Source organism: Chenopodium album, chromosome 18 (assembly GCF_948465745.1).
Source record: "Chenopodium album chromosome 18, dcCheAlbu1.1, whole genome shotgun sequence".
NCBI classification, from domain to species: domain Eukaryota; kingdom Viridiplantae; phylum Streptophyta; class Magnoliopsida; order Caryophyllales; family Amaranthaceae; genus Chenopodium; species Chenopodium album.
The window spans coordinates 8433477-8455782 of NC_137851.1; the positions used below are offsets into that span (position 1 = coordinate 8433477).

The window sequence follows — 22306 nt, forward strand, 5'->3', positions numbered from 1 at the left end:
CTGGAGTCGCCACTCTAATTCATTTGGGCAAACTACTTGATTCGGCAACTTTCTTCTACTATCAATCATCTGGTAATTTCTGTTGTCTTTATTATAATCCTCCCTTTTCCCATATTTGTATTAAGTTCTCAGGAAATTGAAGGGCAGCAAATGTAAATTCATATCTAGAGAATGCACGCAAGCTGTTTGATGTAATGCCAACAAGAAATCTACTTCACTTTATAAAGGTCAGCATATCTGTCATTCATTCCTTTAATATTACTCCCCTGTCCCTATTTGTTTACTTGTATTCGATAGGTAAAATGTCAGCTGTCCCTATTTGTTTACTTGTATTCGATAGGTAAAATGTCAGCAAAAAAATTGCAAGTAGATGGTTTACTACTTTTATGAGTGTATACAAGTGGTATAAAAAAAATGGGGAATGCTTCTGTATAAAGAAATGGGGTAATCTTTAACTGACGGACAATCCAATTTAAAATCAAAAATTGATTAATTCCTTTGAAAAAAAAAAAAATTATTTCTTCCTATGGTGTTATATAATATATTTCCTTTTATATTCATCAAATATATTACCGTTAGTCACTCAAAAAGTCAAAATGTAAAAAAGAGAGAAATGTTAATTATTAGTCAATCATAGTGTGGAGAAAAAATCATTGGTTTCACACTGCTTTTACATAAAAGCTTATCCATTAATGCAAAGTCCATGTAGTTCATCCATCGTCATCATTGACAAGAATTGCAAGGCAGAGAGAAAAGGGGTGAAACACCAACAAATAATTCTTAAAAACAAACAAGAAAATGGCAGAGGGAGTTCTTTTTGAGTTGGCTGGAACAGTATTGGAAGGCTTGGGTAAAGCAGCCATAAAAGAGGCTGCATCCTGGTGGGGTGCACGAGACGATTTGAAAAAGCTTGAGAAAACCATCAACTTGATTCAAGCTCGAGTTCGCGATGCTGAGAGGCACCGGGAAGAGGAAGGCAGTGATGCCATCAAAGAGTGGCTTCGCAGGCTGAGGATGGTGCTTTACCAAGTTGATGACTTGTTTGATCTTATCCTTACCGTTGACCGCCAGAAACAACAGCAGGTGGAGGTTAACAAGCAGGCTTGCGTTTCTTTCTCAAGATCTGGCACTCTTTGTTTTAACTGGAAAATATCTCGAGAAATCAAGTCTATTCGACAACAACTTGATGAAATAAACTCAGATATTGCTGGCTTGAACTTGAATGCCTTTCTTGATCATAAAGATGAACCACAACCACAAAGAGCTCGTTTCATGAGGAATAGGGAAACATGCTCTTTTGTGAAAACAGAAGATGTCATTGGTAGGGAAACTGATAAAAACGTTATAATTGGGATGCTCTTTGATCCCAATTATGATGATGGGAAAAAGATTACTGTGATTCCAATTGTGGGGTTTGGGGGTCTTGGAAAAACCACTCTTGCTCAACTGGTTTTTAATGATGAGAATGTTCGGAAACATTTTGATCTTGCTACATGGGCCTGTGTACCTGAGGTAGGTGATCAAAGCATTGTAATGAGGCGAGTTTACCAATCCTTAACCGGTGACACAGATTCTTATAGTCCATTAGTTGGTCAGATTAAATCAGGCATCCAAGATTCGATTAAGGATAAGAAGTATCTTCTTGTCTTAGATGACATATGGGATGATACTCGGGATAGTTGGTTGGATCTCCTTAAATTGCTAGAATGCGGTGCAAGTGGGAGTAGAGTAATTGTAACAACACGCTCCGCGAATGTTGCAAAAGCGGTTGGGACAACAAAAGCCCACAATCTAGGACTTCTAGCTGAAGAGGATTCTTGGAATCTTTTCAAAAATATTGCATTCCAGTCAAAACAAGAAGAAAATAATCCTGTTTTGACTCAGCTTGGGAAGGAAAGTGTGGATAGCTGTGGACATGTTCCCCTTGCTATCAGGGTTGTTGGAAGCCTTCTCTACACTGAAAATGAGAAAGGCTGGCGACGAATTAGAAATGCTAGACTCTCAGAGGCAAAAGGGAAGGAAGACAATAACATCATGCAGGTGTTGAAGTTGAGTTATAATTACTTGCCACCGACATTAAAGCAATGCTTTGCTTACTGTTCATTGTTCCCAAAGGACTATGAATATAGTAAAGATGATTTGGTTAAATTGTGGATGGCGCAAGGATATTTTGATCCGTCAGACACGGATACTGGAGAACGATATTTTCTGGAATTGTTAGGGAGGAATTTATTTCAAGATCCAAATGAAGATGATGAAGGGAACGTCAAATGCTGCAAAATGCACGATTTAGTGCATGACTTGGCTCTAGATATAGCTGGTGAAGAGATGAAACAGATTGAGCATTTAGACCAAATATCTTCTCCTAGTGGACTTATGCATGTGAGAATTATAGTTAAAAAGCCAGAAGATGATGGATGGGAAGTTCCAGTGTCATTGCTTGCTGCTAGGAAGATGCGGTCATTGCTACTGTCTGGATCTGAGTATGCATTTACTACTATAAAAGCATCATCTCTGAAATTGGTGATTTTGAAATATCAGTCTTTGCGTGTCTTGAACTTAGAGAGTATGGAAATCTCCGTGGTCCCAAATTCTGTAGGGAAGTTGAGACATCTAAGGTACCTTAATCTTGCAAGAAATATTGGTATTAAATGTCTTCCTGATGACATAACAAGATTACAAAACCTGCAAACCCTGAAGCTTGTCAGCTGTTCCTCTCTTAAAGAGTTGCCAAGAGATTTTTGTAAATTGGATCACCTGAGGCACTTGGAAATTGCTTGGAGTGGTTTGCGTGATTTGCCATTAGGATTTGGGAAAATGAAATCTTTGAAAGAGTTGGATCAATTTGTAGTTGGGAAAAGCTGTGGTATAGATTCATTGCCACCCTTGAATATTTGTGAGTTGCTTATTAATTTTAGGAAGTGGCGAAGTGATGCTGTTTTGGAAGCACAGAGGGCAAATTTGAAGGATAATCAGCTATTGACTAGTCTTGAGTTAAAATTTCATCCCATGGAAGTTACTCCTGATTTAAGTGAATTGGATAAAATGTTAATGTTCTTGCAACTGCCTCCAAATCTTAAAGATGTTAGAGTTGATAACTACGAAGGAGTTGAGTTGCCACGTAGATGGTTAGATGGGTTATCTAAGCTTGTTTCCATTCGTATTGACGATTGCCATAATTGCAGAGTTCTTCCTTATTTGAGTCGGCTGCCTTATCTCAATGAACTTTCTTTATATATGTTTTATGCCTTGGAGTTTGTAGAAGATGAAGACGACATCTGGGTAAGTGGAGGTGAAAAGTGTGGTTCTGGAGCCCAAAATGGTTACTTCCCATCCTTAACGACCTTGACAATCTGGGATTTAAGGTCTCTGAAGGGGTGAACAAGACCAGCAACGGATGATGATGGTGAGCCAAGGCAATTGTTGTTTCCTCGTCTTCGGCAAATGAGATTATTTGAGTGCCTCAAGTTGACATCAATGCCTCTTGCACCAAAGTTGGAGTATTTGGAGGTGCAAGAAATCAATTGGAAGGTGTTAGAATCGAATCTGATGTCAATTGATGATGAAAAAGCATCATCATCATCTTTATCTTCATAAAAACTTTTCACCTCTTTGAAAGATGCGAGTATTTCTGGAATTGAAGATGGACCAACTTATCTGACAATCAGTAGTAGGCTATCAAATCTACAAAATTTAAGGATAAGCGGGTGCAATGAACTGATAAATTTGACGATAGAATCTTCAAGTTCCATTCAACGTCTCTCAATTCATTTTTGTGATAGCTTGGAAAATATAACAGTGGGGAATCTCTCTGTCCTCGAAAAACTTGAATTGTCAAATCTCAAGAAGTTGACACAACTCCCAGAAGAGATGGGCAACCTCTCCTTGCTTTATATTGAAAATTGTCCAGAATTGGCATCACTTCCACAGTCATTAGTAGGCCTTACCTCTATTCAGGAACTTGATTTTTCACGTCTCGAGAAGTTGACACAACTCCCAGAAGAGATGGGCAACCTCTCCTTGCTTCGTAAGCTTAAAATTAAAAAATGTCCAGAATTGGCATCACTTCCACAGTCATTACTAGGCCTTACCTCTTTACAGAAACTTTCTATCAAGGATTGTCCCAATCTGAAAGAAAGATATGAGAAGCCGAATGGCCAAGATTGGCACCTTCTCCAGCATATCCCCTAGGTTATCATGTGAGTTTCTCAACTGGCTTTGTATTCTTTTATTATATGTGATGAAATTTGTTGTCAAGGAAATAAAAATTTTCTTTCGTTACAAAACAAATACGTTAGATTTAGTAACACATTCGACAAAAAAGTACAAGTTTTACAATCAATTTTTTTTTTCTTTTTTGATGAACAATTACTATCTTTATTTTAAGTTGAAAAGTTGATTTGTTGAAACTATATATTAATATGAATCTAAAAAAAACTTATTATACTATGATTTGGTTGTCTGTATTGGTAAAAAGTTATGGTCAAAGTGAGCCATGATAAAAGTACAAAAGATCAATTGATGCATTTAATTCGGAACGGAGAGAGTAAAAATGAACTTCAATTGCATTTGATGGATTGTTGTATAAAATTCGTTTTCTTTTAATTCTTTTGATTTTTTTATGTATTTTCTTAGACAAGTTGTTCTGATAATGGAATGTAAGTTGTGCTTGAAAATTTGAATGTCAAACCTATTGTCTTATACGATTCATAAATAATCTTTGTGCATCACATGTTCACAAACAATCTTATAGTATTATGTTGTTTTTATCGACTAGTTATCTTTCTCTTACATTCTCTCTTCATACTCTATGTACCACTATCTTTTACTCCTATGTTCCAAAAAAAAGTCTACCCAATTTACTCAATTGTGTGGTCAAATGACTTATATCTAATAAAATGATTATCTGAAGTATTTGTTATCTCAATTTGCTCCTTCTTGTTATTTGAAGGGGGCGAAATAGGTAATCTTCCCATAAAATGAAATAGAATAAGGCAAAAGAGAATAAAAATACTCATACATCTTATTGGGTGGATTATTAGTTGGCTCACATGTTGGGCATTTTGTTTTTAAAAGGGTGTTTCGTAAAAAAAATTGGGAATATTTACAAAAGTACTTCTCCAGAAACTGGTTGATGCAAAATGTGCATCCTAAACACAAATTATACTATTTGTACAAATGTCAGACTTGCTTATAGGTGGTGCATTTCAACTGTTTCCCGTGTTTATTGTTTTGATGAGTGTGTGTGGTATATATTATATAGACCCTCCTTTGTATTCAATCAAATAATCATTAAGGAATTCATCTGGCATATAGGCTTTAAATGGAGCTGCATGAAAAAACATGTCACAAATCTGGCTCTCTGTTAGTTATAAGCATTGTGTTTTTAGTTAAGGATCAACGATTTCTAATTTTATCTTCACAATTGGACAGCAAAAGCTTCTTGACCTAACCAAATCAAGTCTGCCTCCTTTATCTGGTCTGTTGAATTACCAGAATTGATGAATAATGTTACAACAATTCTGTGACAGACAATTCCATGCTGCTGTAAGCTTCTCATCAGGTACTTCCAAAGCAGGAGTTATAATTATCATTACCCTATGTAGCTATATTACATTATTGCCCTACTCATTTTGTCGTTTGGCTTTTTGTGTAGATTTGTTTCCTGAAATTAATCAGCTGCTATTGTTAATTGCAGTTCTTCCTTTATGTTGATCACAGCAGGTTCCTACTTTAAATCGTAGCCTCAAATCAGAGGAAAACTAATCCATGCTATCATCTCACTCAGGTGATCCTGTAAGCTTTAGGTATCTAAAATTTCAGACTTGAATAGCCTACTACCTTTTATGAACTGAATTCTACGAGTATTGATTAAAATTCTGAGTTTCTACTTTAACTTGTACAATAGATTACTTTTCTCTAAGTTGTTTATCTAAGTGAGAAATTAAGAGCTATAGTAGAAAAAAAAAAAACCCCTCTATTATTAGTAAATTAAAGTCAGTAATTTGAATATGTAATTACCTTAGCTTCTTCTCTGCACATGTGTTCTTGTGCCACACTAAGTCAGATTTTGTGCATGTAGGATTGTAGATCTTGTGTTTTATTCTCGTGACATTGTACATACAAATTATTTCAAGTATCCTACTATAGGTTTTTGAAATTGTTGTCTATTTATGAAGCATGTATCCAGCTTCAACTTGTATACAGCTTCAGAGCTCCTTAATAAGTGCTATGCACATCTTACTACTCTTCCTCCTTGATACATCAGAATTTGTTATTGTTAAATGCTTTCAGAGGATGTGAGTATCGATTGGGATGAATGTAATCAGACTGAGGGGAGGAAGCTTTTACCAGACTTTGCTAGGAATTAAGGAAGGAGGTTTGCTTTTGAGATGTAGTGCAGGAATGCTGAACTCAAGCAAAGATGGTGACTATTTCAATGCTCTTCAGAGATGCCAGGCTATGTGCATCGTTGATGCAACCGGAGATACACCAACCATGAAACAAGTGAAAAGAAATTGAGGACCTTGTTTTACATTCATAATTTCAGGTAGTTTAATTGGATTGGCCTGAGCATTTGATTGATGGAGCTTTTCAACCCTTCCTAGAAGGTGGGGAAAGCTTACACAGTGATGCTAATCACAGGCTAACCCGCTTTAATTTGGTGATTCTAAAGGAAGGTTTGGAAAGTGTTTTGTGGTATCCTAAAATTCAACACACATGACAGACAGAGGAGAGGATTTTAATGGTACTGAAAAAGTGAAAATTGTTTCTGCTATTGTGGTTCGATTGATGGTTAATCGTGGTTTAATGGTTCTGAAAATTGTTTCTGCTATTGTGGTTCAATTGATGGGTAATCGTGGCTTAAGGTGCTGAAAATTGTTTAGATTGCTGGGGTCATATGGAGCTTCAGTAAGGCTAGTGTAATAATAGATACAAGCTCCGGTTGGAAAATTCAGCTGAACAGAGCTCTGTTATCTGGTGACATTTTCCACCTTTGTCCATTAATTGTTGTTATCTTATGTATGAAGTTGCTGTAAACCTTTGTGAAACATGTTTTTGGGGTTGTTACCATCAACAAATCATAGTAAGAGAAGAAAGGGTGCACTCCTTTCAAGTCCCGTGGTTTTAACTCTTCATATTGAAGAGCTTTTCCGTGTTGAAAAACTAAAACTTGCTTATGTTGTTTTTTCTTAATTCTACGTTGTTATTTATTTATTTATTTATTTATTTATTTCTTTTTCATACTCGTAGTTTATCAGAGTTTAGAACAAGGCAACAAATATTATTGAATGTAAAATGTATGATACATTGTGAAACTTTTAAGTTCTAACCATTGATTTTATAAAAGATAAACCAATAAGTAGATCAAATTCTCCAGTTTACTGGTCAGATATATAAATTTTCTCTTCTTAATTTGATCCTTGTATACTTTTCGCTTTGTTTGAGCAAATTTTATTTGTTTTTTTAGAAGTCTACTGGCCCTGCATTTCTTAGCATCTCAGAATTTTTATGTTGTACTGAAAGGAGAGAGATGTAGCTTGATTTTATTTATAATTATAATTATATTACCTTTTTAGCTATATTTTTTGGACATTGTGAGACAGTGAGTATGTTTAGTTTTACTGTCAAGTTGTTTGTAACAAAATGATTGTTTATTTTCGTCTAGTCTCAAGTCTTAGCAGATTGCTTCATTCCTGGCACGATGACACCATTTCTTAAATATTTGATGAATGGTCTTAGCAGTTTAATACTTCGTAATGATTGTGTGTGAGATTGAGTAACTGAGTGAATTAGAGGGGGTGATTTGTGTACAATATTGAAGTATAAGAACAAAGCTTAAGTTGCAACTCTTGCAACTTGCAAGTAGTCTTGCAACAATGAGCACACTTTCATTATATTTTTATTAGCTGGATGCTTTCACGGGGTGTATATTGTATAAAAGCCTAAAAGGAGTTAATTCGTAATGCATAGCCAGTTTATTTTTGGAATAAAAGATGGACAATTAAGTTTACATGATTATGTGCATTTTATATTTTATAACAATGTTTTTTTTTTTTTAAATGAAAGTTAATGTGGACGTTGCTTGATTCAGAGATAAATCTACTGGTTTGGGTGGAGTTGTTCGCAATTATGTTTGTGATGTTATGTTATGTTATCTACTTGCTGGAGGTTGCAGGATGGTTTTGATGTTGATGGAGGTTGCAGGATGGTTTTGATGTTGATGTTGGCGAAGCCTTGGCTGCCAGACACTCCCTCGCTGTTGCTCTTGATGCTGGGTTCCGAAGAGTAACGCTTGAAACTGATAGTCTGAAATTATTTCAGCACTTTAAGAGCTAAAAATGTCAGAGTTCTAGCTTTGGTCTGATAGTGAAGGACATTCTATTCCTTGCAAGGTCTTGTTTATGTTTTGATATCTCTCATGTGGATAAAATGGGAAATGAAGTTTTTTTTATTTTATTAATGGGAAATAAAGTTGCTCATAAGTTTAGCACACATTAGTAAAGAGTATGCTGAAGTGAGAGTTTGGCTTGAAGAAATTTCACCTTTTGTAATCTCTGATTTTCTCCTTGATATTAATAAAATGTTACTTTTTGTGTCAAAAATATAAAATGAAATTCAATGTGGTAATAGTAGAGTGAATATTTAGAGTAATTAAATTACTCTATCATAAACTTTTTGGCAAGCAAGTCAGCCATCAAAGATCATGATATTTGTTCTTGGAAAAGCATTATCCCATGTTACCAACTTACCATTACCTCCGTTTCATATTATTTGCAACGAATAGACATTTTCTATTCACATTATATGTCAAATCGTTGCAAATATTATGAAATGGAGATAGTGTTTATAATTACATTTTCAAAAGTTTTTCATTTTGTTTGCTTTGGAGTAAAAAGGAATAATATATAGAGTGATTGTTCGATTAAAAGTAGTTTGAGTGAGAAATTAAGAGTTATTGTAGGAAAAATTACTCTTATTACTAAATTTAGTAATTTGAATATGTAATTACCTTAGCTTTTCGCCTTTTCTAATAGTTACTCTTGTGTCACATTAAGTCAGATTTTGTGCATATAGGATCGAAAATAAATCTTATTACACCAAATTCTACTACTATATCCGTTAATTTTTACTTACAACAAAGGAAATTTTTTAGGGAAATTCCCTCAACTTTTGCTACGCACACATGATGACCCTCTTGAAAATTCATTATACAAAATGACCTTAGTTAAAAATTTCATCCCACTCATAACCTTATTTAATTAACTATGGTTAGATTTATATATTAAAAAATAAAAATAAATTAACCCAACCACCGAAAACTAGCCACCCCCACCTGCCAGCCACCATCTCCTTTTCGGCGACACTACCCTAGGCTCCTCCAACCTCTGGCGACGCTACCTAGGCTACCCCACCCACCGCCAAGTCGAATTCTCAAAACACCTGCCCACGACCCTCTCTCTCTCTCTTTCTTCTCACCAACACCACCACTAGATTGCCGAACTCAGAACCCCAACCACCCCCAGACTGCCGAGCCCAAACCACGGCCACCCCTGACCACCAAATTACCCAGAACCGACCACCAATCCTCCCTCTCCCTCTTTTTTCTCCGCCCTCTCCTCCGTCTTCTTCGACCACAGCTAGAATTGAAACCTCAAACCTTAAACCCATCACCCCTCCTCGACCAAAACCAACCCCACGGCGAAGCGGCGAGAATCGAAGGTCAGAGAAGGAATGGTCAAAGGATAGAGAGTTGTGAGGTTAGGGATCGGGTCTAGGGAAAGGAATAGGTGGAGGCCAGGCGATGGTTCGGTGGTTTGGGTGGGAGGTCGGCATTTTAGATGTAGGCGTTCGGTGGCTTTGGTGAGGGTGGAGGTGGTGCTGGCTATGTCTGGTAGGGGGATGAGGGTGGATGTGGTAGCTGGGTTGGTGGTTTTTCTTTTTAGTTTATATTTTTTTCAAAGCTAACCATAGTTAGTTTTTTTATTTCTTTAATTAAATAACACTCATTAATGTCATTGAAAATTTCTTAATTACGGTCATTGGGAATTTCTTTTTTTTTTTTTTTTTTTTAACGGAGAATTTTCCAATTTTTTATGTCACAAAAAATTTCTTTTATTACAATTAAAAATTAACGGAAATAGTACTAAAATAAAATAAGGCTAGAATAAACATTTTCCGAGTTGGCTTGAGTCAAACCGAGCCAAACAAAACGTCTAGCGAGTATAACCAGGCAACCCTGGTCCAACATATTTAGACCCCAAGGCACCAAGTGACACAAACTTTTCAGGTGCACAAAACATTTTTAAGAAAACTTGAATCCCGAACCTAATAAATGCTCAAACAAAATCAACACCCCAATTTTAGCTTTTTTGAGAAATATACGGCACCGTTCGAAGTGGGTATATGAAATTTGGGCAATTCTGGTTAATTCTCGGAGAATTCAAGTCAGTGTTGGTGGTATGACCTGTGCTGCTTGTGTTGAGTCAGCTCTTCTTGCCGTTCATGCTGTCTTCAATGCTTCCTTTGATTGGATCAAGGTTTGTCTTATTAATTGTTTTGATTGATATTGGATTTGATTCAGCTTTTATATTGGATTTTTGAACATGGGTTTACTTGAAATTTCTAAAAAATTATGAACACAACTATTTAACTTGTTAATTTTTGGTGGTTAGATTAATGTAGGGTTGAGTAGGATTGCATCTTGATTCAGAATTTGGTGGTTAGTGCCGAAATTTAGAGTGAATTTCAACTGCATTTCATGTGCATTTGGATTTAGAAGGAACAGTCAACAGTGAATTTCACTCGTTCCTTCACAAAGCCCAACTCGAAGAAAATCTCACTTTTTTAAAAAAACAAATAAAATTAAATGTATGTATTGAAAGGAGTATAAATAATCATTGCTTTCCTTCTATTCCATAAGAAGCAAAGTCACTGAGGCAGAGAGAAAAGGGAGTCAAACACCTAAAATTAATTCAAAGAAGAAAAATGGCATAGAGAATGATCTATTGTCGCATCACGACATTTTCTACCGTTTGTAACTTTAAAAAACAATAGCCACAGCTTGGAAAACCCAATACTATAGGACATTCGGAGTATGATCTTTTGTATTAACTCTTTTGTTTGCACTATGCAGTGAACTTTTGAATAAATCATTTGGTATTTGTCCCATAAAACTAGAATCTTTTAAATTAATCAAATTTTCTATTTTTTACGCAAATGTTTTTGTTAGTTTGTTAGATGAATATTGTTTTTTTTTTTCGTCTCCAAGCACATGGCAAATGTCTGGCACTTCACAGCTACCGTTGTGGAGACCAAACAACTAAATTCTGATTTGTTTATGATTAAAACTTCAACTAAAAAAAAAAAAGTACTGCAAGAGTGCTGGTGATTCATTTGATATTGATACAAAAAAGTCTGGTGATCCATCATTCATAAAAAGACTCATAGAGGGGAGAGCTCAGAGTAAAGAAAAACGAAAAAAATGGCAGAGGGAGTTATTTCTGACTTAGCTGCAAAAGCCTTGGAAGCTTTGGGTAAAGCAGCCTTTAAAGAGGCTGCATCCTTGTGGAGTGCACGAAATGATTTGAAGAAGCTTGAGAAAACCATCAAGTTGATCCAAGCTCGGGTTTGCGATGCTGAGAGGCACCAGGAAAAGGATGGCAGTGACACCGTCAAGGAGTGGCTTCGGAGGCTGAGGATGGTGCTTTACCAAGTTGATGACTTGTTTGATCTTGTCCTGACCGTTGACTGCCAGAAACAGCGGATTGAAGTTGACAAGCAGGTTTGTGTTTCTTTCTCGAGATCTGGCTCTCTTTATTTTAACTGGAAAATATCTCGAGAAATCAAGTCTATTCGACAACAACTTGATGAAATCAATTCAGATATTGCTGGCTTAAACTTGAATGCCTATCATGATCATAGAGATGAACCACAACCATTGAGGGCTCGTTTTGTTAAGAATAGGGAAACGGGCTCATTTGTGAAAGCAAAAGATGTCATTGGTAGGGAAACTGATAGAAACATTATTATTGGGATGCTTTTTGATTCTAATAATGATGGGAAAAGGATTGCTGTGATTCCAATAGTGGGTTTTGGGGGTCTTGGAAAAACCACTCTTGCTCAACTGGTTTATAATGATGAGGGGGTTCGGAACCATTTTGATCTTGCTGCCTGGGTCTGTGTACCTGAGATAGATGATCAGAACCAAGTACTGAGAAAAGTTTGCCTGTCCTTGAGCAATGATAAGGATACGAGTGAACTGTCAGTGGATCAAATCAAATCAAGCATCCAACAATCATTAAAAGATAAGAAGTATCTTCTTGTCTTAGATGATATATGGGATGAAAGTCGGGATCGTTGGTTGGATCTTCTAAGTTTGCTTGAATGTGGCGCAAGTGGGAGTAGAGTTATTGTAACAACACGCTCTGCTAATGTTGCAAAAGCTGTTGGGACAACAGAAGCCCACAATCTAGGTTTTCTAACTCAAGAGGAGTCGTGGAATCTTTTCAAAATATTTGCATTCCGATTGGGGCAAGAAGAGAGTAATCCTGTTTTGATTCAGCTTGGGAAGGAGATCGTTGAAAGCTGTGGAAATGTTCCCCTTGCTATCAGGGTTGTTGGAAGCCTTCTACACTCTGAAAATAGCGAGAAACATTGGCAACAGATTAGAAATGCTCGATTCTCGAAGGCAAAGAGGAACGCAGACAATAGCATAATGCAAGTGTTGAAGTTGAGTTATGATTACTTGCCAATGGCAGTTAAGCAATGCTTTGCTTACTGTTCATTGTTTGAAAAGGATTACACATACAGGAAAGATGAATTAATTAAATTGTGGATGGCGCAAGGATATTTTGCTCCATCAAGCGCAGATACTGGAGAACAATATTTTCTGGAATTGTTAGGGAGGAATTTATTTCAAGATCCAAATGAAGATGATGAAGGGAATGTCATATGCTGCAAAATGCACGATTTAGTGCATGATTTGGCTCAAGATATAGCTGGTGAAGAGATGAAACAGGTTGAGCCATTAGACCAAATATCTTTTACTGATGGACTTATGCATGTGAGTTTTGAAACTAAAGAGCCACAAGATGGATGGGAAGCTCCAGTGTCATTGCTTGCTGCTAGGAAGATGCGGTCATTGATACTGCCTAGATTCAGGTATAGCTGTACTATAAAAGCGTCATATCTTAAAATGGTGATTTTGAAATTTCAGTCATTGCGTGTCTTGGACTTAGAGGGTATGAATATCTCCGTGGTCCCAAATTCTGTAGGGAGGTTGAGACATCTAAGGTACCTTAATCTTGCAAGAAATTATGATATTAAATGTCTTCCTGATGACATAACTAGATTACAAAACCTGCAAACACTGAAGCTTGTTCATTGTCGCTCTCTTACAGAGTTGCCAAGACATTTTTGTAAATTGGACAACCTGAGGCACTTGGAAATTGCTTGTAGTGGTTTGACTGATTTTCCATTAGGATTGGGGAAAATGAAATCTTTGAAAGAGTTGGATGAATTTGTAGTTGGGAAAAGCTATGGTATAGATTCATTGCCACCCTTGAATTTTTGTGAGATTCTGTGTATTCGAGTTAGAAAGTGGCGTAGTGATGCTGTTGTGGAAGCACAGAGGGCAAATTTGAAGGATTATCAGCGATTGTCTAGTCTTAGCTTAAGTTTTGGAAGGGAAATTAATCCTAATTTAAGTGAAATGGATAAAATGTTAATGTTCTTGCAACTTCCTCCAAATCTTAAAGCTATTAGAGTTCAATACTATGAAGGGGTTGAGATGCCACGTAGATGGTTAGAAGGGTTATCTAAGCTTGTTTCCATTCATATTCAGTATTGCAGTAATTGCAGAGTTCTTCCTCATTTGAGCCGGCTGCCTTATCTCAATGATCTTTGTTTAGATTCGTTTGATGACTTGGAGTATGTAGAAGATGAAGACGACATATGGGTAAGTAGTGGAGGTGGAAAGTGTGGTTCTGGAGCCCAAAATGGTTACTTCCCATCCTTAACGACCTTGCAATTCTTGGGTTTAAGGTCTCTAAAGGGGTGGACAAGACCAACAACGAATGATGATGGTGAGCCAAGGCAATTGTTGTTTCCTCGTCTTCGGCGAATGAGATTAAGAAATTGCCCCAAGTTGACATCAATGCCTCTAGCACCAAAGTTGGAGAGTTTGAGTGTGAAAGTAATCAATTGGAAGGTGTTAGCATGGAATCTGATGTCAATTGATGATGAAAAAGCATCTTCGTCAACTCTTTCCACCTCTTTAAAAGAAGTGATTATTGATTCAATTGAAGATGGACTAGCTTATCCGACAATCAGTAGTAAGCTATCTAATCTTGAACGTTTAACGATAGACGGATGCAAGGAACTGACAAGTTTGACGATAGAATCTTCAAATTCCATTCAACATCTTGGAATTCTGGATTGCACAAGCTTGGAAAATATCACAGTGGGGAATCTCTTTGTCCTTAAAACACTTTATATTTCAAGGCTCAAGAAGTTGACACAACTCCCAGAAGAGACGGGCAACCTCTCCTTGCTTTGTCAGCTTAATATTGTTGAATGTCCAGAATTGACATCACTTCCACAGTCATTACTAGGCCTTACCTCTTTACAGGAACTTTATATCAGGAATTGTCCACATCTGAAAGAAAGATATAAGAAACCGAATGGCCAAGATTGGCACCTTCTCCAACATATCCCCAAGGTTTCTATGTGAGTTTCTCAACTGTCTTTGTGTTCTTTTATTATATGTGATGACATTTGTTGTTAGGGGAAATAAAAAAATTACCTTCGTTACAAAACCAATGCGTTAGCTTAATAACACATGTGACAAAAAATACAAGTTTGACAGTAAATATATTTTCTTTTGAAAAAAAAAATAATAATAATATCTTTATATTAAGTTGAAAAGCTGATTTGTTGAAACTATATGTTTATATGAATCTATAAAGATTTGTTTTTCTATATTGGTAAAAAATTACTGTCAAAGTAAGGCATGATAAAAGTACAAAAGATCAATTGATGCATTTAATTCGGAATGAAGAGAGTGAAAATGAAATTCAATTGCATTTGATGGATTGTAGTACAAAATTTGTTCAACTTGCTACTTGTTTCTTTCTTTTAATTCTTTTTTATATATTCCTTAAACAAAGTTGTTTTGGTAATGGAATGTAAGTTGTGCTTGAAAATTTGAATGTCTAACTTTAAGTCTTATATGATCAGCAAATCATCTTTGTGCATAACATGCTCACAAACAATCTTATAGTATTATGTGGTTTTCTTCGACTAGCTATCTTTCTCTTACACACTCTCTTCATACTCTATGTACCCATTATCTTTTACTCCTATTTCCCAAAAAAAAAAAATCTGCTCAACTTACTCAATTGTGTGGTCAAATGACTTAAATCTAAAAAAAAGATTAGAGGGCGGTAGCCGATAGGAGTATTTGTTGTCTCAATTTTTTCCTTCTTATTATTTGAAGGGGTGAAATAGGTAATTGTCCCATAAAATGAAATAGAATAGGGCAAAAGAGAATAGAAATACTCATACATTGTATAGGAAGGATTATTAGTCGGGTCACATGTTGGACATTATGTTCTTAAGAGGGTGTTACGTAAAGAAAGATGGCATAATTTTACATAAGTACTTGTCCAGAAACTGGATGAAGCACAAAAATTATACTATTTGTACGAATGTCAGACTTGCTCATAGGTGATGCATTTCAACTGTTTCCCGTGTTTATTGTTTTGATGAGTGTGTGATAAATATTATATAGACCCTCCTTTTGTATATACTAATCAAGTAATCATTAAGGAATTCATCAGCTTCAGTATATACAATAACTTGGACCAGTTTATGTGATGTATGTGCTTTAAATGGAGCTGCATGAAAATACATGTTACAAATCTGGCTTGCTGTTAGTTATAAACATTGGATTATTGGTTAAGGATCTACGATTTTCAATTTTATCTTCACAATTGGGACAGTCGTTTGTTTCTTAACTTAACAAAATCAAGTCTGCCTCCTTTATCATTACAGCAATTTCATGACTAACTATTCCAAGCTGCTGTAAGCTTCACTCATCTAAACTTGTTTCATCTTAACTGAAAGGTCCTTAATTAGGTATCCATATTTTGTGAGAACATATTCTGAATTAGCTGAATAGGTGTCCCCTAATGGGTTTACATGGTAAACTATACAAGATTCCTTTAGTCTTATACAGAGATTTCATGTATATGTTTAGCCATTGTTACCATTTGATGTTGGTTCTCAAAACCCATGATGTTGGAGAGAATTTTTACACATCAACTGATAAAGCAATTTTATATTAACAGAAGGTAGTTGATACCGAGGATTGGAAGAAGCGACAACAGTAGAATGCAGAACATACGAAGGCAAAGAATTTGAGGGCAAAGACAATGAAGAGCTCAAAGGCAAACCCTTTGCTTCTCCTGTTTCGTCTTTCTGTTGCAACTACCTATATAAGCCCACTTCCAAGTCAAGGCTTTACAAATGATATTACTGTAAGAATTAATGTTATTTATTCCAAGCAGGAATTATCATATCATTACCCTATGTAGCTATATTGCATTATTTCACTACTCATTTTATCGTTTGGCTTTTCGTGGAGATTTGTTTCCTGAAATTAATAATGAACCTGCTATTGTTTATTGCAGCTTTTCCTATATGTTGGTCAGTGCAGGAATGCTGTACTCAAGTGAAGATAGTGACTATTTCGATGCTCTCTAGAGATGCTAGGCTATGTGCATCATTGATGCAACCGGAGAAAGAGATACACCAAGCATGAAACAAGTGAAATGAAATTGAGGCCCTTGTTTTACATTCTTACTTTTGGGTAGCTTAATTGGCTTGGCCTGAGCATATGATTGGTGGAGCTTTTCAACCCTTCCTAGAAGGTGGGGAAAGCTTACACAGTGATGCTAATCACTGGCTAACATGCTTTAGTTTGGTGATTCTAAAGGAAGGTTTGGAAGTGTTTTGTGGTATCCTAAAATTCAACACACAAGACAGACGGAGGAGAGGACTTTAATGGTACTGAAAAATGTTTCTACTATTGTGGTTCGATTGATGGGTAATCGTGGTTTAATGGTGCTGAAAATTGTTTCTTCTATTGTGGTTCGATAGATGGGTAATCCTTGTTTAATGGTGCTAAAAGTTGTTTAGATTGTTAAGGTCATATGGAGCTTCAGTAAGGCTAGTGTAATAATAGATACAAGCTCCAGTTGGAAAAGGGTGCTGAACAAAACTCTGTTATCTGGTGACATTTTTCACATTAGTCCTTTAGTTGTTGTTATCTTATGTATGTAGTTGCTGTATACCTTTGTGAAATATGTTTTAACTTTTCAAATTGAAGAGGTTTTCCATGTTGAAAAACTAAAAATCGCTTATGCTACTGCCTCCGTTGCATATTATTTGCAACGATTAGACATTTTTCCTCTCTACTTTATGTCAAATCGTTGCAAATAATATGTAATGGAGGTAGTATTTGTACTTAAATCTGGCGGTTACATATATATATATATATATATATATATATATATATATATATATATATATATATATATATATATATATATATATATATATTTTTTTTTTTTTTTTTTTTTTTTTGTCATACTCATAACTATCAGAGTTTATAGGAAAAGGCAACAAATAATATTGCATATGTGATTCATTGTGAAACTGTTAAGTTCTAACCATTGAATTTATAAAGATACACCAATAAGTTTACAGCTCAGAGATAAACTTTATCCTCTAATTTTCATCCTTGTATTCTTTTCGCTTTGTTTGAGCATGCACATTGTATCTGTATTGTTAGAAGTCAGCTGGCCCTGCATTTCTTTGCTTCTCATAAATTTTTATGGTGGCAGAATGGAGAGATATGTACCCCGGTTATGATTATAACTATAATTATTATAGATTTTAAGCTTTACACAGCTAAAGAAAAAAAAAACATATGCAGACTTCAATGAAATGATAAGTACAGTCTTTTCAAAAAATAAATAAATGATAAGTGCTTAGTTTACATCTTTTCTGCCAGAAGTGTAACACTTCCTGCAGGTTTAAAATTCAATTTTTTTGAAATATTTGTAATAGCAACTACAGTATTAGTCAATTAGAGGTAAATGGTAATTATTGTGAAGATAAAATAATAAACGGAAGAAAAGTAATAGTAGCATTAATGCAGCTTTGTAATTGGTATTTTGGATGAGAATTAAGTGGGCCAAAATCCAATGAGAATATTTATTCTTGAAGACTTAAGCAAGTCAAGATCATCGTATACAGACTTTGCAGAAGGAGAGAAAAAACAAGATTGAAAAAATGGCAGAGGGAATTGTGTGGGAATTAGCATCAAAAGCCTTGGAATCGTTGGGCAAAGCAGCCATTCAAAAGGCTGGATTCTGGTGGAGTGCGCGAGATGATCTGTATAATCTTGAGATGATCCAAGCTCGAGTTCGTGATGCTGAAAAGTACCAGGAAGCAGAGGGCAGTGACACCATCAAAGAGTGGCTTAGGATGCTTAGGCAGGTGCTTTACCGAGCTGGTGACCTGTTTGATGAGATACTCACTCTTGATCAGCAGAGACGACGGATGCAGGTACATGTCTTTTTTTCTAGATCGAACATATTTTGGCTTAACTGGAAAATGGCTCGAGAAATCAAGTCTGTTAGACAAGAACTTGATGCCATCAACTCGGGTTTGACTAGCTTAAACTTGAGGGTGTATGATCACAGAGAAGACCCACAACATCCGGTGGCCCAATTAATGAAGAGAAGGGAAACAGCCTCTTTTGTTAAAGCAGTTGATATCATTGGTAGAGAAAATGATAAAAACATGATAATTGAGATGCTATTAGATATATCGTCTTCTTGTTTTAGATGATATATGGGATGATAGCCGAGATAGGTGGTTGGAGCTCATGAGCTTGTTGGAATGTGGTTGCCTTGGGAGTAAGGTAATTGTAACTACGTGCTCAATTAAAAGAACTAAAATCCTATGACGATCAAAGTCTAACGCTCGTTAAAAACAAAGGGAGGATATTGACCATGAAAAACAAAAATTAGCAAATCATTGTGGGATGAATTGAATGGAATATTGTACTGTTCATATTTACTTAATTTCAGTTCAGTTCAGTTCAGTTCAGCTCTAATCAGTTCAGTTCAGTTCTAATCAGTTCAGTTCAGTTCAGCTCTTAATTTCCCTCTCACATAAAATATTCATTTCAGCTCAATTCAGTTTAGTTCAGTTCCAATCAGTTCAGTTCAGTTCAGTTCAGCTTCAATCAGTTCAGTTCAGTTCAGCTCAGTTCAGTAAATATGAACAGGCCCTAAGTCTATATATAATACAGAGTATATTTTTTTAAGTACAAGTAAGATTGAGTTAATTTTATTAATATATCAATAACATAATTGTAATCAAAAGTTCATGAAAATTTTTCCTAGCAAACCATGAAGTATCACTGTTATATAATCTAAAGCGGATCATTTGTCAACTTTAGGTTTCAAAGAAATAAGATATGAACTTATGAAGTGTCATTTGGTTATATGGAGAAACTATATATTCTAAGAAATCTCCAATACATATAAATCCTAGAAGACGCCAAGAAGCTTGTTGAGAAAATCCAAATTTATCTTTTTGTTGAACAAATTCCAGCTAAAAGGGACAAAATCATTGCGGGTTTAATGATTTATCCAATTTTTACCCCAAAATAGTATGATTTTCCCCGTTAATAAGCAAATTTGTTTATCAAGAGAATAAATTAGAGTTAAATTACCTCAAGTTTGTTTTGTTGTATGAGAATTTATTATACGCATGAGAATTTTCCCTTAACAAAGAAAAAGTCAAGGAGGTACATTAATTTTTTCCATTTTGTGGGAGTTGTTTTCTCAACCCCCTATATTGTTAACCAAATTAAAAAAGTTCACGAGGTTTTAATGTTTTATTTCATACTAGGGTGGCCTACGCGCAAATCAGGCTAGCTCTTGTGGAAAAGTTGTATTAGTGTGTTTACACCGTTGGTAATAATATGTAAAAAGTTGCAGCAAAAAACTTAATATTGTAAATTCTTTAATGCTCTACGATCATCTAATATCTATATCTAATAATAAAGTAATAACCACTTATTTTTCGTCTTCATTTTCCCTCCAGTAATTAATACCAACTTTTTTTTTTCTATCATCGATTTTCCTTGATTTTAGGATTTTTAAGTTTTTTTTACCTCTAAATAACATCTGCTCATCAAATATAACTATTTAATATGAATCTCATTCACAATTCCATAACGTTGTTTAAATAAGGTACATTTCAAAAGCTAATAATCCTAAACAATAGTTGAAGTATAAAACATTAGAAGTTTTTTTTTTTTTTTTTTTTTTTTAAAAAAAAAAAAAAAAAAATTATAAGTTTTTTATTAAGAAAAAAAAACTTTGAATTAATTGATGATAAAAAAAAAACATTAAATATATTAATGAGGGTAATTGTATAGATACACATTTTTATACACATTTTTGAAGGTATAATTGGTAGCACGCTATTCCTAAGAGTTATCTTATACGAATATAAGAAAAAATTGGGATTCCTAAGAATATATAGTAACTAATAACTAATCAACGCACAAAATTGTACAAAATCCTTAGTATTTATAAATTTAATAGATGATTACCGCGTGGTTTGTTTGAATTTTTTAAAAAGTTTTTTTTTTCTTTTTTTGTATTTATGTGCTAAAATTTGTCACATATTTAGATATAAATTCATAATATCAAATGATAATATTTTATATAAAATAATTTATACTTAAAAATCTCATTCGCCAGTTTTGCTTATGTGGCATGTTTAATGATAATAATTATAATAATTGTAGCATTAAATTTAGTAGTATTTTTTAAAGAAAATAAGTTATTGAAATGCTTTTTAAGTGAAAAAAATATTACAACTGAATATGAAGAATACATGATTCAAAAGCTTTGATGATAAATCAAAGGTAGACTAAACAAAATTAATAATACATGGTCATATTTATAATTATAAATTACGTGGTTATTCTTATATGCATAAAATCCTATTGTTACTTGGATATTCATATTAATTGTAATATATTAATTGTAATATGTGGTGTTTTGTTATAAGTAAAATTCCTTTGTCAACAAAAAGATTATTTTTTTCTCAAAAGAATTATAAATTATTTTTTAATCTAATCACAATAATATCTATTTGTTGCAACGTGGCTCAATAATTGACGAAAAACTGGAATGACAAGTGTCGCTGTTTCGTGGCCTGGCTGTGAGACCGACTTTATTTACTAGTGATATGACATGATATTAGATTGTGTTAACATCAAAACGTGTAAATTATTTTTTTGTAAATTAAAAGAGTTCATTCATCTTCTACTATAGCCCATACCTTAATCTTTCTCTCTGCATTTGCTTTCGGTGTATTAGAGTATAATACTCCGTAATATACGAAGTACGAGTAATACATTACTGAAAGAAGCAAGTCATTGAAGTGCACGTTTCAAACTTTCATTATTATTATTCGTAAAACCCACTAACCCCAAAATTATTGTCCATCTTTTGCTTTTCTGCTCCCCTTAGCTGTAACTATGTCTGTACTTAGTGTTATCTTATCATACTAAGGACGAAAAAGTTGAAACATTTCAGTTTATCTCTTCTTACATCTTTATGCATTATTTCTGTATCACTTTATTATTTCACTTTTATGATTAAAAAATAAAAAAAAATATTATATTGTGAGAAGAGATATATATACGTATTTTTCTCCGATATAAACTTGGATTTTCACCCACTAAAGACCAAACCATTGTACTATGGACTACAGAGTACAAAGTAAGGCCCCGTTCTTTTAGTTGTTGAACACTAGACCCTAGTGTAGGTACCACACCCTACACCCCCCTCTAAACTCAACGTTTAGCATCCTACCCACACCCCCCACTAACCCACATAACATCAGTAACTACCCACTCCCCCCCCCCCCCACTAACCACAGTAAATGAAAAAATAACCGCCCCTACCCCACATATATATTTACATAAAAAAAAACCTCCAAATTTCAAATCATTTTCTCTCTCTAGAAACCATCTTCTTCATTTCTCTAGAATTTCTCTCTCATCAAACCCAACGAAAATCGATTTAAATTACTGCAAAATTGCTTCAAAATACTCCAAAATTGCTTAAAATGTCTGATATTCGAGAAGAAATTAAACAATCACAACAACATTTTGATAAAGAGTAAGTAATTTTGTTCATTTTTT

The 22306-nt window shown here is 34.7% G+C and overlaps 2 protein-coding genes across 5 annotated transcripts; both read left to right on the forward strand.

The window, feature by feature from the left end:
- Positions 1-7234, forward strand: LOC145591399 (putative disease resistance protein RGA1). 4 transcript variants are annotated; one of them, XM_081647839.1, is made up of 4 exons: positions 1-4199; positions 5434-5563; positions 5699-5807; positions 6295-7234. In XM_081647839.1, the coding sequence occupies exon 1, from the start codon at positions 799-801 to the stop codon at positions 3379-3381; it is 2583 nt and encodes an 860-aa protein (XP_081503965.1). In that variant the 5' UTR covers positions 1-798; the 3' UTR covers positions 3382-4199; positions 5434-5563; positions 5699-5807; positions 6295-7234. The 4 variants fall into 4 exon arrangements, with proteins under 4 accessions (XP_081503965.1, XP_081503964.1, XP_081503966.1 ...); XM_081647838.1 differs by having other exon boundaries at positions 1-297; positions 341-4199; positions 5699-7234; XM_081647840.1 differs by having other exon boundaries at positions 5725-7234.
- A 2528-nt stretch (positions 7235-9762) lies between these two features.
- LOC145592974 (putative disease resistance protein RGA1) lies at positions 9763-17436 on the forward strand. The gene is made up of 3 exons (XM_081649491.1): positions 9763-14730; positions 16353-16541; positions 16695-17436. The coding sequence occupies exons 1-2, from the start codon at positions 11486-11488 to the stop codon at positions 16357-16359; spliced, it is 3252 nt and encodes a 1083-aa protein (XP_081505617.1). The 5' UTR covers positions 9763-11485; the 3' UTR covers positions 16360-16541; positions 16695-17436.
- The last annotated feature ends 4870 nt before the right edge of the window (positions 17437-22306 follow it).

Coding starts and splice junctions, on each gene's coding strand:
- LOC145591399 (XM_081647839.1), top strand. CDS start 799: ATGGCAGAGGGAGTTCTTTTTGAGTTGGCTGGAACAGTATTGGAAGGC.
- LOC145592974 (XM_081649491.1), top strand. CDS start 11,486: ATGGCAGAGGGAGTTATTTCTGACTTAGCTGCAAAAGCCTTGGAAGCT.